This window comes from Zalophus californianus, chromosome 12 (assembly GCF_009762305.2).
Source record: "Zalophus californianus isolate mZalCal1 chromosome 12, mZalCal1.pri.v2, whole genome shotgun sequence".
NCBI lineage: Eukaryota > Metazoa > Chordata > Mammalia > Carnivora > Otariidae > Zalophus > Zalophus californianus.
Genome location: NC_045606.1, coordinates 70,072,570 through 70,087,470, shown reverse-complemented (window position 1 = coordinate 70,087,470; position 14,901 = coordinate 70,072,570). Strand labels below are relative to the sequence as shown.

General features: G+C 37.0%; 1 protein-coding gene across 3 annotated transcripts in view; it reads left to right on the top strand.

The window, feature by feature from the left end:
* The first annotated feature begins 265 nt into the window (after positions 1 to 265).
* Positions 266 to 14,901, top strand: part of TMEM168 (transmembrane protein 168) — a 28,500-nt gene continuing 13,864 nt past the window's right edge. The window contains exons 1-3 of one of the 3 annotated variants that reach the window (XM_027573541.2): positions 266 to 437; positions 1,700 to 1,841; positions 4,698 to 5,954. In XM_027573541.2, the coding sequence (XP_027429342.1) occupies positions 4,827 to 5,954 (1,128 nt within the window). In that variant the 5' untranslated portion in view covers positions 266 to 437; positions 1,700 to 1,841; positions 4,698 to 4,826. The remainder of the gene's footprint in view (positions 438 to 1,699; positions 1,842 to 4,697; positions 5,955 to 14,901) is intronic. The other 2 variants (XM_027573540.2, XM_027573542.2) reach the window with 2 other exon arrangements.

Here is a 14,901-nt window from a genome sequence, read left to right as displayed (position 1 = left end):
CGCCGCCGATCCTAGGTCCCAGAAGGCGACGGAGGCCGGACTCAGCCGGCACCCTATGTGTGGGGGGGTGCTCTGTGTGTTGTCGCAGCGCCGGGCACACCTGGGGCGGCGGCGGCACGGGGTGTTTGAGCGGGGAGGGGGCCGGGCCTCAGGGAGGAAGCGCGCCGCGCGGTTTGACCCCGGCGGCGCTCCGTACCGTCGCGGACCGAGCGGCAGGAACATGGCGGCCGCGGTCGGGCCGGTAACGGAGAAAGTTTCCAAGGAGACTGGCCTCTGTTAGTGCCTGTGGCCTCGGGCCCTCGGACCCCCCTCCCCCCCGGCGTGCCACCTCCCAGCTCCGAGTCGCAAGCTCAGCCCCAAGGGCCCTCCCTTTACTGTGTTGGCCCCAGAGCCGACTCCGGGGGTTGAGAGAGCGTTGGTGGCGGCGGCCGAGTCAGGTAGGGAGGTCGGGGTGAACAGCGGGGTGGCAGGACCTGAGCATAGACACCGCCCAGGTCTCTGCGTAGTTCGAGCCCCTAGCTCCGCACAGCCTGTCGGTCACCCGGCGCCGAGATTGCGATACCTGCCCCGGGAGGAGTTGACGGTGGGGGTTGGAGGCTGGAAGGTGGGATGCTCCATATCCCCCGCCGTTCCCCAGGCACTTGGGCCCCCAGTTGTCGTTGCCATCTCCCAAAGTAGAGGGGTGGTAGAGAACAGGCAGGCTCTTTCTGGAAGAATTGCTGTTGTTGCCCCAGTACTAAGAGATTGAATATTTAAAGTTGCCATTCTCCTCGTATGTAGTGGGCCCAGAGGGTTAACATGAATTCATAGAATCAAAGCACGGGAATTCCCCGACCTTAGGTGCTCGGTATAGTTCTTTCAGCTTTTGACGCTTCTCCTAGATGGGACGGAAATTGTTTCTGAGTCCAAAGCTGACGCAAGTGATAAGAGTGTGTATGTAGTGGCTCTATTGAGCCATTCCCTAGAGGTAGGACACGGACGAGAACTCACTGGTTTAGAGGAATTTGGATGAATTAAGTGAAGGCTGAAGTAAGGCGAAAAGAGAAACAAACCAAACATTCATGGACTCTCCCTTAGTTTTATTACTTACGTGCTGTGGGATATTATTACAACTTTAGTCTCTTCATGTATTACTAAGTGTCCAATAACTGGCATTGTTATTAAATATAATTATTTCTATATTAGTCTCTATTTCTTTCACAGGTATTTGTTGAATATCTGCTTGGTGCCAAATTTTCTAACAAGACACGGGTACACAGTATTAAAGACAAACTTTCAGAGACCTTGTGAGCTAGTGGGAATGCAGACCTTAAGCAAATGACAATCAGCACTTTGCTATTACTAAATATAGGTGGTGAAGGAGAGGAGGGTTAAAGTAGGATGTGGGGTTTTATAAAACAGACTCTGGGAGCTGCCCTCTGCAGACTGACTCTTCCGTGCTCCATTTTTATCTGTCTCACAAGTAATTTCTCATTGAATCAAGTAATGGCAGACCAGTTGAAAAGATTCTGTTGCTTTGTTGTCTTACTCTCTGATTCAGCCAGTTTGTCCTTTGAAGAAGTTCAGAATGTGGAAAGACTTGTAAATTAGCCATTCAAAAATATTCTGCATGTTGATTTTGACAGTGTGGTTGCATATATTCTATGATCTGGATGTTATGGGTATAATTTACATGTTTACCTTTTTTCTTTTTTTTAAGTATTTATTTGAGAGAAAGAGTGAGCACAGTGGGAGTAGAGGGAGAGGGAGAAGCAGACTCCCCGCTGATCAAGGAGCTGGACGTGAGGCTTGATTGCAGAACCCCGAAATCATGACCTGAGCTGAAGCAGCCACTTAACCGAGTGAGCCACCCAGGCGCCCTTGTTTACCTTTTTTCTAGGGTTTTACTTCTAAGAGAGCTGGTGCTTTTATTTCTTTCAGACAGATTAATATATGTATATAATTAGGGAGAGAGAGAATAATTGAAGACATGGAAATAGTTGAGATTGCTCATAGAAAGTGTACAGTGAGAGAAAAGCCTAGGCCTGGGATTGAACATCCAAAGGATGGATTGAGAATCAAGAGTCTGCAAGAAGACGGAGAAGGAGAGGTCACTGAGTTAGAAGAAAATCTAGAGGCTGGTCTTTGAAAGCTAAAGGAAGGGCAGGTTTCAGAAACTGAGAGGAGTCAACAATGTCAAAGGTTGTTTGAAGAAAGTGCAGGATAATAAATGAAAAGTACGCGTTGGTTTTAGGAGCTTATAGGTCACTTTAGAATTTGGCAGAGCAGTTTGTTGTATGGTGGGAACCATTGTTGAGTGGTGTGAGAAGTGAAGCAATCATAGAATAGCTGTCAAAAGAGGACAGAAGATTGAACTTGGAAGAGAAGATGGGGATGTGTGAAGATTGTTTTTGTTTCTGGGTTTTTTTGGTATTGATTTTAAAAAGAGCTTTGCAAATGTTTAAGTGCTAATGGATAAGAGAAGAGTGGGAGTTTGAAGAGCCAAGAGACTGTGAAGTTCTGGAAGAGGTAGAGGGGGAAAGATAGCCAGTATGTCTGAAAGATTTAGCCTTAGATAGGGAAGGGACACCCTTCTTCCCCTGTATCAGGAGATGTCAGTAGAGGTGGGTTTGTGGTGTTGGAAACTCAAGTAAGCTCTCTTCTGACAACTCTGTTGGAGGCAGTCATCTAGTGAGAGTGCAGTGCGTGGGAAGTGGGTGTCAGAGATTTGAGGCTAAGGAAGAGAGGTTGGATACTCACAGAATGGGAGAGTGTTGACCAAAGAAACAGAAGGATGTCTCATGAGTTGAGTGGCAACCATTGAGCCTGGTGTGTGATTGTTTTTTTCTTCAGCAGTCTTTTCTAAGCCCAGACTGTACCATCAACCCTTTGAGGATCTGTATTCCAACCTGTTTGTTGAACGATTATATTACAGGAGTGATGCTAAAAAAAAAAAAAATGCAAAGCACTCAGGATTTTATCAATGTCTTACATATAAGCAAAAAGATAAAGCCAGAATATACCAAAGGAAGACATTTTTTTAAGCGGTGTATGGTATCTTAAGAAATGATTGGATGAAAATGTGATTGAGGAAAATCAGAATACTTAAATAGGTTTATCTGTAAAAAAAATACACTTGCTGAAGCAGAATTAGTGAGAAGTAGAATTAGTAATAGTACTTAGAACGTCCCAGAGACTGTAAGATTGTCACTCGGTAAAATCTTCTCCAGCCAAATGAGTAATTAAGGGTTAATTCCAGGTTATCATGTTTCTGTCGAGTCTTTTAGTGTCCTACTATTTTTTTTTTCTTTAAAGATTTTATTTGTCAGAGAGAGAGTGTGCACAAGCAGGGGGAGTGGCCGGCAGAGGGAGAAGCAGGCTCCCCGCTGAGCAAGAAGCCCAGTGCAGGACTCCATCCCAGGCCTCTGGGATCATGACCTGAGCTGAAGGCAGACAGACGCTTAACCGACTGAGCCACCCAGGTGCCTCTCATGTGTCTTACTGTTAAAGTATAAATAAGCCCATCACAAACATTTTTTTGAATTTTTGTCTGGTTGAGTTCTCCATGGATATTTATTGTGACCATGAGCTGTTGAATGGATCAGTTCTGAAACAGTATAACATAAACTTTGAAGAATTATCTGGTAGATAGTTAAAGCATTTTTTGGCCATTGTCATGTTTTAAGTGCAGTTTGTGGGGGCACTCAAAGACTAAAATAATTATCTGGGTTCTTTAACGAATAATTGTTAACTTTTTAAGAGTAAAAGTATAAAGTTTGGGGGCACCTGGGTGGGTCAGTCGTTAAGTGTCTGCCTTCGGCTCAGGTCATGATCCTAAGGTCCTGGGATTGAGCCTCGCATCGGGCTCCCTGCTGGGCAGGAAGCCTCTTCTCCCTCTCCCACTCCCCCTGCTTGTGTTCCCTCTCTTGCTGTGTCTCTCTCTGTCAAATAAAATCTTAAAAAAAAAAAAAAAGTATAAAGTTTAACTTATAGTAAATATTGGTTAGCATTCTAACTTCAGAATTTTGACTAGAAAGTTCAGGAATTGGTTTGCTACAGGACAGTATTTAGATCTAGAAAGGAGGTTTGATAATCCAAGTAATTTAGTAGAGATCAAAGTATAGGGAAAATTATGGGTTAACTTCAGGGACTAACTTTAATGCAGTTAAACTTTACTTTTGGTAAGTTTATTAGTTAAACAGTGTAAAGACTAAGATTTTATAGCCTGTTAGAGCTGCCTTATAAAAAGATGGAGAGGATTTTAGGTAGGAATGGTTGCTATTACTGGATACTAGTGCTTTTCAAAGTAGATGTAATGATGAAGCCCATCATTCCGTTTAGCTGCTGTGTAGTTTTTGATTGTGCCAGATCCGTCTTCTACTATCTAAGCTAGGTTGAATATCTCACATTTACACATTGTAGTTGAAAAACTAACCATTGAAGTAAGAATGGCTTAATCTTTGGAAAAACAGTTTCGCTGGTGGTGATTTAGTCATACTTCTTAGCATATGTTAAGCAGAAAGCGCTGCCATTTTTATATGGATAAACTGAGTTTTTAAACCAGAAACAATTACCATTAAGATACATGCAAGTCAAATTTAAAACTGAGTTTCAGAAGAAGCTTTATTTCTCATTTCTTTATTATTTTCTACAAAGAAGAGAGATATAAAATATAAATTATATAAAATTAACACTGACCTTTTTTTTCTTCTTTTTAGATTACTATAAACAAAAATTCCACCAGAGGAAATGCTGAAATAGGAGTTACGGATACGTTGGATTTGCTGGATGAAAAACAAGCAGTAAATTTTTGTACCACGGGGAGAAAGCCCAAATTGCCAGATTACATGTGTAAATCACTGCGTTACTGCTTTAGTCATTGTCTGTATTTAGCAATGACAAGACTGGAAGAAGTCAACAGAGAAGTGAACATGCATTCTTCAGTGCGTTATCTTGGCTATTTAGCCAGAATCAATTTATTGGTTGCTATATGCTTAGGTCTTTATGTAAGATGGGAAAAAACAGCAAATTCCTTAATTTTGGTAATTTTTATTCTTGGTCTTTTCGTTCTTGGAATTGCCAGCATACTCTATTATTATTTTTCAATGGAAGCAGCAAGTTTAAGTCTCTCCAATCTTTGGTTTGGATTCTTGCTTGGCCTCCTATGTTTTCTTGACAATTCATCCTTTAAAAATGATGTGAAAGAAGAGTCAACCAAATATTTGCTTCTAACTTCCATAGTACTAAGGATCTTATGCGCTTTGGTGGAGAGAATTTCTGGGTATGTCCATCATCGACCCACTTTACTAACCACAGTTGAATTTCTGGAACTTGTTGGATTTGCTATTGCCAGCACAACCATGTTGGTGGAGAAGTCTCTGAGTGTCATTTTACTTGTTGTAGCTTTGGCCATGCTGATTATTGACCTGAGAATGAAGTCTTTCTTAGCTATTCCAAACTTAGTTATTTTTGCAGTCTTGCTGTTTTTCTCCTCATTGGAAACTCCCAAAAATCCAGTTGCTTTTGCATGTTTTTTCATCTGCCTGATAACTGACCCTTTCCTTGACATTTATTTTAGTGGACTTTCAGTGACTGAAAGGTGGAAACCCTTTTTGTACCGTGGAAGAATATGCAGAAGACTTTCAGTCGTTTTCACAGGAATGATTGAGCTTACCTTTTTTATTCTTTCAGCATTTAAACTTAGAGATACTCACCTCTGGTATTTTGTAATACCAGGCTTTTCCATTTTTGGAATTTTCTGGATGATTTGCCATATTATTTTTCTCTTAACTCTTTGGGGATTCCATACCAAATTAAATGACTGCCATAAAGTATATTTCACCCACAGGGTAGATAACAATAGCCTTGATAGAATCATGGCATCCAAAGGGATGCGTCACTTTTGCTTAATTTCAGAGCAGTTAGTTTTTTTTAGTCTTCTTGCAACAGCGATTTTAGGAGCAGTTTCCTGGCAGGTAAGCGTCTAGTTTGTTTATTATGTCAATGCCTCTGATGTGTGATTTAATGTGTGCTTTAAGAGTTAAATTATTAGAATCGAAAAGTCACGTTCCTGATTTCAAACGGAGATTCTTTTTATTTTTGTTCATGGAGTTGAAGTACTGAATGAATATTGACAGTATCATTTAGTTTGATCTCTAGCAAAGAGGTACCAAAATGTTAGGAATACTCAGCGACTGACATGCTTCCTGCCTTCTAATTGTTCATTAAACACTCAGATTAAAGATTCTTAAATATTAACATTTGAAGGGTGCTTAGAGATTGCACATTAATCCTTTCATTTCACAAAGGAGGAAACTGAATGCCTGAGAAGACACAGAGTGTCTGGTACTAGCCCTTAACCGGGTTACCTAGATTCTATCTAGTTCACTGGTCTTTTCACTACAACACATTTCTTTTATATAGCCACTTCCCATGTATGTAAAAGGTGATTAGATATATAACATATCAGGTTCTTAATTATAGATTAGTGGCTCTCCTAAGAAAGAAAAATTGGGTTTTAAAATACATTTGCTGCCCATGATATGTTAAAAAAGTTCTTTTGTAGACAAAGATATTTAAATTGTATGGTTGGAGTTTATATTTATAGAATTAACAAGCCTAGTCTTCCATTCTTTGAACATTTATTGACTGCAGGATAGGTCAGATACTGTATTGGCTGCTGAAGATTGCAAGATGAGTAAGAAGTGTCTGTCTTAAGTCACAGTCTCTAATGGTCTAGGGAAGAGGCAAGCATGTAAACAATTATTACAGTGTGAGAAATGTTGTAATTTGAGTACATCAGATTAAGATGTAGGGGAAAAGGGAAGGTCACCTGTGCTTGGTACAGTTTTCTGCTTTGGTCCAGTTACTTGCTACAGAGTGGTTTCTAGATGTGAGTGTTTGAAGGGAAATGTAGAGACTTGCCTGGGCATGGTGTCTTTTTGTCAGTGTGGGCTAGGGCAGGGAGCCTGTGGGAGAGTCAAGTAAATGATAAAAACATTGTGGGTGTTGCCTGAGGCTATATTCCTCACTTTACTTGCTAATGCTGGGGACTATCAGAATCATGATGATGATGATGATGATGATGATGATGGAGGATGTTGTCAGAAACTCTTAAAAGAATTCTGCTTCTTTCCCTCACCTTTTTCCTGTTAGCTCCTTTTCCAGCCCTAACTACCTCACCCCCCCCATCAGCCTCATTCATGCTTGACACCTTTCCAGATCATCAAATCGTGTTAAGTGTTACTGTCTAAGCCACCGTATCTTTCTTGTTTTTCTTATACCAGTGGTCTTCAAATATGGTATGTGCACCACTGGAGGTACACAAAAGCTTTCCAAAGAATAGGTCAGCAAAAATAATTTTAAGAGTATCAATTTCCAGATTCTGTCCTTCCATTCAACTTTTTTTTTTTTTTTTTAAGTTGATCTACTTGAGAATGCCTCTCAATTTAGGTGTGGAGTGCTATCTCATTGTGGTTTTAATTTGTATGTCTCTAATGACTAATGATGTTGAGCATCATTTAATGTATTAGTCATTCACTTATCTTTGTTTTTGAAATATCTATTCACATCTTTTGCCCGTTGTTAAATTGAGTTACTTCTCTTCTTATGATTGAATTTTAAGGGTTCTTTTTACATTCTGGACACAGGCCCTTTATTAGATGATTTGGAAATGTTTTCTCCCAGTCTGTGAATTATCTTTTTTTCTTAAAGACATATTTTGAAGAGTACAGGTTTTTAATTTCATGAAGACCAGTTTATCAACTTACTCTTTATGTACTGTGTTTTTAGTATCATATCTAAGAAGTCTTTGCTTAACCCTGGGTCACAAAGATTTTCTTCTATAGTAGCTTTCTTCTAGTGGTTTTATTGCAACTTTTACCTTTAGGTATATGATGTATTTTGAAAAAATTTTTGTCTGTAGTATGATGTAAGGATCTGACTTGCAAAATATGGCTTTCTGATTGGTCCAGGAAAAGTCTTTCCTTTCCCCTGTTGAATTGCCTTGATACCTTTGTCCAAAATCAGTGAAATATAAATATAAGGTTTTATTGCTGAGCTCTCTTTTTTGTTCCATTGATCTGTATGTCTGACCTTATACTAGTATTATGCTGTCTCACAAGATATTTTCTAATTACTCTTGAAATTTCTTCTTTGACCTTTGGGTTACTTAAAAATTGGTTGTCTGATGTGATATTTGAGGGATTTCCCACATTTTCTTGTTATTGATTTCTAATTACATGTGATTGGAGAACATACTTTATATGATTTTAGTCTTTTATTAAGACTTGTTTTGTGGCCTACCATGTGTTTTATTCTAGAGAAGACACCATGTTCACTTGAAAAGAATGAGCATTCTGCTGTTATTGGATAGAGTGTTCTATAAATACCAGCTAGGTCAAGCTGGTGGGTTTTCTTCCTAAATCTATATCCTTGCAGATTTTCTGTTTCCATTAGGACAGAGAGAGGGATATTAAAAACCTTCATTATAAGTTGCTAAATTGTGGTTTTGTCCTTTTGATTCTGTCATTTTCTTGTTCAGTGTATTTTGGTGTTCCAAGTATATATATACATCTTTAATTACTATACCTTCTTAATATATAGACCTTTTTATCATTATAATAAACAGCCTAGTTGAGTAGTTATGACAGAGACCTCATGGCTCACAAAACCTAAAATATTAACTCTCTGGCTCTTTACAGAAAGTTTGGGAACTCCTGTTGTAGGCCAGTGCTTCTCAACCTTTAACATGCATTGAAATCGTGTGGGGATGTTGTTAAATTTCTGAAGATTGAAATTGATTTTGGGAGACAGCTTGAACAGTGAAAGGTGATGCAGAAACTCCTGGTCAAAAGTATACCCATTGAGTAACAAGGTATTAATTTAGCTACTTAAGACTAACATGCATCTACCAGAGTTGTGTCTGCATTCCCCAGTTAGTTGCTATTTGGTAACTGCTGCCTATGGTGCAGGCAGTGTCTTTGATGCAATGAAATTTTTTCAACTTAATTTTAATTGAATTAGTCTTCTGTTTAAAGATTTCTCGAACTGTGTTCTGCCCGGTGTTGGGTGAGATGTTAATAAGTATACTCAGAGAAAAAGTGTCAAAGAAAGAGAAACGTTTCCAAACTTACCATGAAATTCTTGCCTATACTCCTCATTAAAGACCTCCTCCCACCACACCTATTAACCTCCCTATGAAACATAATTTAGGAAACACTCCACTGGATTTATATAAAGTCCCAACCCTTTTGGCTGATGAAAGCATCAGAAAATTATATAGTGAAAGGCAGAAAATTAAGAGTTTTGTAAGGCCAGGACTATTTTTGGCATAACGTCATTGTTAATCCAAGTAAATTCTAAGCCCTGTCTCAAATTCTTTAAATTAGATTTTGTTTTGTAGAAATTGAACAATGTTTAACATTCCTAAATGATACAGATAGTGATTAGCTTTTTAACAATGTATTCTAAACCCATTTCTTCACATTTCTGTGAGAGTAATATTCAAGTGTAAACTGATATTTTCCATTGTCTCATTAAAATTTGCTTTAATGGATTTGCACTGGAAAAATAGTTCCACTGATTGGTGGGGGCAGACCCAGTGTGGCAGGAAAAAAAAAGAATTAAACCTTTTGAGCAGATCAGTCAGCCAAAGATAGGATCAGTGAAAGTAGAGATAGCCTGAAATCAAGTGTAGCTAGGAGCAAAAATAAGGACCTGGACTAAGGTGATAGTCTTACCCTTAGCACAGCAATTTTTCCCTAAGGTCTTGTTGAGAAGTATAATATAAAGAGAACTTGCAATAAGTTGATGAAATGTAGAGTTGAATAATGTTCTGACGTGGTGGGTAGTCTTAAAATGTAAAAAAAAAAAAAATGTTGAAAGAATAAAGAGAGCACTTGGGAATGTAGGATGATGGATTTCATTGAGTTACTGACCTAGCAGGCATTTGGAATGAACAAAACATTTTATAGACCTTTTTTTAAGTATATTTTTAAAGAGTCCAATGTACTATTATTTTACTACCAGAGGAGTAAAACCAAGCAAAAGCATGAGATTAACCTGCCTCGTGGATCACAATTGTAGCTTGGACTTTAATTTCCAAAAATGGGCTTAGCCACTTTTTCTTATTTTAAGCTTTTTAAAATTTTTTTTTTAAATTAAGCTTATTTGCATGTTAATTTTGGGTTTTGTTAGTTTTACTTAGCTTAATAATATATAAATTTTTTCATTAAGGAAAAATTTGCATATAGTAATATTCACCCATTTTTTGTGTGTAATTTTGCAGTTTTGACAAATACATATAGTTGTGTGACTACCACTACCAGTCAAAATATAGAGCAGTTCCATTACCCCCCAGAATTCCCTCCTGCTCCTTTGTAGTCAACCCCCAGTAGTTGGCAACCACTGATCTGTTTTCTGTCCCTAGACACTTTTCTTCTGCAGAATGTCTATACATGAAATCGTACATTATATAGCTGTTGGAATCTGGCTTCTTTCACTTAGCATAATTCATATAGATTCATCTATGTTGTGTATATGTTTATTCCTTTGTATTGCAGAGCAGTATTCCATTGTATGGGTATCTCACAGTTTATTCATTTCTCAATTGAGGGATGTTGAAATTAGTTTTTGGTGATTATAAAAGTTGCTAGAAACATTCATAGACAGGGTTTTTTGTTAAGGTAAATTTTTATTTAACTTGGTGTGGGATTGCTGGGTCATGTGATAAACATGAATCATTTTTAACTTTTAAGAAACGACCAAAATGTTTTCAAAGTGGCTGTACCATTTTGCATTCCGACCAGCAGTGTATAGGAGTTCCATTTGCCCCACATAATAACCAGTGCTTGGTATTATCTATTTGTTTTTGTTTTTTAACCATTCTAATAGGTGTCTGGTGGTAATTCATTGTAGTTTTATTTTCTATTACCCCAGTAACTACAGATGTTAAGTATCTTCTTGTGTTTACTTGCTACAGTAGGTCTTTTCTGGTGAAGTACCTGTTCAGATTTCTTGGCAATTTTTAAAAATATGGATTGCATGTTTTCCTTATAGTCAGTTCTGAGAATTCTTTATATATTCTAGATAGAAGTCCTTTATCAGATATGGGACTTGGAAATATTTTCTCCAGTGTGTGGCTTATCTTTTCTCTTACCGTGTTTTCTGAAGAGCAGAAGTTCTAAATTTTGCCACAGTCCACTTCAGTTTTTTTTCTTTTATGAATCTTTTGATGTCCTAGCTAAGAAATCTTTGACTTCACTTGAATAGAATCTTAGCTTATCCCACATGGATAGCTTTGTTTCTTTGTTTTTCCTTAGTTTTACTGAGTTTAATAGCATTCTCAGAATGAGTCAGTAGTATCATTCTAAGTCATTTACATTAAAAATCTGGAATTTACCATTAACTTCTGTTGTGTTCTATTCATAATCTCATTCTAACTTTCAAATGGAACATTACAGCTGTTGTTTCCTGCAATTTGTGTTATGTTCATTTGATGTACTATTTGCTTTCCTCTTTTATCCTTGTTTGTGTTTGTTTTTTTTTTTTTAAATAAGTCAATAAGACAGACTTAGTACCACAGCATTTGGTACTAGTATTATTGCTCAGCTATAGGCTTTTCAGAAATTGTGATAATTGATAATTCATATAAAGATAAAAGGAGGAAAGCATCCAGATACCCAAGGAAGTATACCCCATGGCTCACTTTTAGGTTTAGAGATTCTTTCCGATATCATTCACATGAGATTTTATATGCCTTTCCTTGCCAACCTTGTCATTTGCAGATTCCATGGGAGTATGATGTAACTTTTAGTAGAAGCCTTTTGACCCAAACCAGAAAAACTATAATCCGTTGATTTCTCTATAGGGCAAGCAATAGCAATCACTGAGTGTGACAGATGGAACAAGATCAGCCTCACATCCAATGAAGGGATGAAATCCACAGATGTAGCAGTTTCATTTCTAGCAAGATGGCAGGATCAGCCATATTACTTCACTTGGCATGGGGAGCAGGGAGTTTTCAAACCTGCCAAAACTAGAAGTGCACATGTTTCATAATTTTTTGTTTTGTTTCATTTTCTAAAGTTTTGAGCTAGTCTAGATGGGGGGGGCACTAATTCTTTTTAGCTTGAAGGCATTCTTTTAATTTGATGTTTTATTTCTGCCAGAACACTATGAAACAGGAGTACTTTGCTTTTTTTTTCTAAAAGACCAACAATGGTCCTAATTTTGTTTTTCTTGAGGTAAAAACAAGGTTTTTCTTTTTTCCCCCAGATGATTTCCCAACTTTTAAAAATTTTAATGACCGTAGAGAATTTTTTCCATTTAATAAGATTTACCATTTATTAACTGTTGTCAATGTGCTCTACACCATTCTGTGTACTTTCTGTGTTTACTTAATCCTCCTGACACTCTGAGATAGGTACCATTATTATTCCCATTTCATAAATAAGAAACATGCGTGAGAGATTAGGAAATTTGCTCAAGGCTGCAGAGCTGGTATGAATCCAGGCAATCTGCCTTCACAGCTCTTAACCACTTTACTTAGTTCCATGTATTTTTAGAGTTGGAAATGAGGATAGAGATTATTTGATGTAACCTCTTTATTCTGCCCACGGGAAAAGTAAAATTCAGTAGACTTCCTGAGTTTGATTTCCATACCACTGTTGTTTTACCTTTACCAGGATTGTCATCTAAAAAATGTCTGGTTTTGCTGTCTGTAGTTTGAGATTACTCAAAAGAAGAAAAAAGATTTCTAATACATTTACTAGAGCTTTAACTCTACATCAGTATCTCCTATACAGTCATTTAGCTTTTTATTGTCTTGCTCATGACTTCATTTCAATTTAAAAATGCTTCACTGCAAATTACAGCTACCATTTATGGTGCTAGCCATATTCACATATTTCTAATCTATACTACAGGCTCACAAAATAAATAGTAGTTCCCTTTTATAGATTGTGACTCAAAAGGTTAATTAATAAATAGTAGTTCCCTTTTATAGATTGTGACTCAAAAGGTTAATTAATTTGCTCATGTACTCACAGATGGTAAATGGCTGAGCTAGGACTGAACCAAAGTCTGACTCCAAAGCTTAAGTCCTTTGCACTAGACCCTATTGCCTCTGTGTAAAGAAATCACTTGACTTTAAAACTGTGAGGTAGCTTTCCTAATGTTTTTTTTATTATGTTAATCACCATACATTACATCATTAGTTTTTGATGTAGTGTTCCATGATTCATTGTTTGCATATAACACCCAGTGCTCCATTCAGTATGTGCCCTCTCTAATACCCATCACCACGCTAACCCATCCCCCCCACTGCCCTCCCCTCTAAACTTGCAGTTTGTTTCTCAGAGTCCATAGTCTCTTGTGGTTCGTCTCCCCCTCTGATTTTCCTAATGTTCTTAAAATTTCCTCTGCTGAGGAAATTTTTGGAGGCTGCCATTGTTTCTTAAATACGGGTTTCTCATATTAAAGAGCATAATACCTTCATTTATATATTGCTGTGTAATAGACATTTATATATTCTGTTAATAAGTTGGACTTCATTTTCTTTAGACTTTCATGTATACTCTTTCCCAAACTAGTTTACTTAAGATGACTCATACAAAAATACTTCTAAACAATAATTTTATCTCTTAGGTAAATGCCAGATTTTTAAATATGAAATTCCAACTTTGATATCTGTATATTGCATAGAGATTTTGTTCCTATTATCTGAGAAATTTTATGATATGAAAGTGTTGAATGTTTTGACCATGACTTGAAAGCCCAGCTGAACAGAGAATAGCTAGTAACTACTTTTCTACAAAGGATATTACTTAGAGTTGTTTATTGGTCTGCTAGTATGTTCAGATTCTGTCTGCTTTGAAATTTGCCTCATGTCCTATAGTTCGATAGTGAGCTTACAGTGATTTGGAGAAATGGAGGAAGAAAAAGTACCTACGCTTAATAGTTTTGATTAGGTAAGCTGATCATATTTATTACAGGGAACTGTTTAAAATATAAGGAGTACACCAAAGTCAAAAATGACTTTTAGGTTAAAGCTATAAATCTTTGCATGCCAGTAAAATCGAAGCTTTCTGAAAGTGGCAAGTGGATAAAACATCCTAAATTTATTTTTTCTTTCCCCCCGGACATATTTACCATCTGTTCAGTTAAGATTGCTAATTTTTTGGTGTTGCCGAACTGCTCACTGTTATTTGTGTGTGTTATCTTGATAACCTAACACAAATATTTAACATTTTCTCTTTTAAATTGGACTTTTAAAAATCAATAACATAAAATTATCAATTCTCTAAGATTATAAAAATAACAGATCTATTATATATGAATTATCAGTAACTCTGAATATCTGCTTATTTAGTCCTATTAAATATTACCATCAGTGTTGTATAACTGACATGAGAGTATTGAATAACACCACTATGTTAACATTTTAATTGGAATTTTAAATTATTTAATAAGGCTTCCAACTTGAGTCACGTACAGACTAACTTGCAATTGAAGTTTATCATTAAATAGTTTATAATTTAGCAGTGAACTACATTAATGCAATGCTTTTTTCTAATGGTAAAATTAGGGTATTTTAATTTCACAAAAAATCTTAGTAGGTTTATAAAATTCTTTAAGGTAATACAGAAGTCAGTAATAACCATTGGTATTGTGTCCATACGAATATTTAAAGAAAGGCTAGTCTGTACCCTTGACATAATTTGATAAGTAGGGCCAAATTTAAATATTTCTGGGCCACTTTCAGAAATGGAAATTTCCATTGTCTTTAAGAAATAGGAAAGATGAGACATCAAGTTAATAAATAGTCTTAAATAAAGGAAAATGGTTTGATTAAACAAAATGAAAAGTTAACATTTTTTCATGGTACAACATTCTGTTACAATTTACATGTCAAAATTTAGT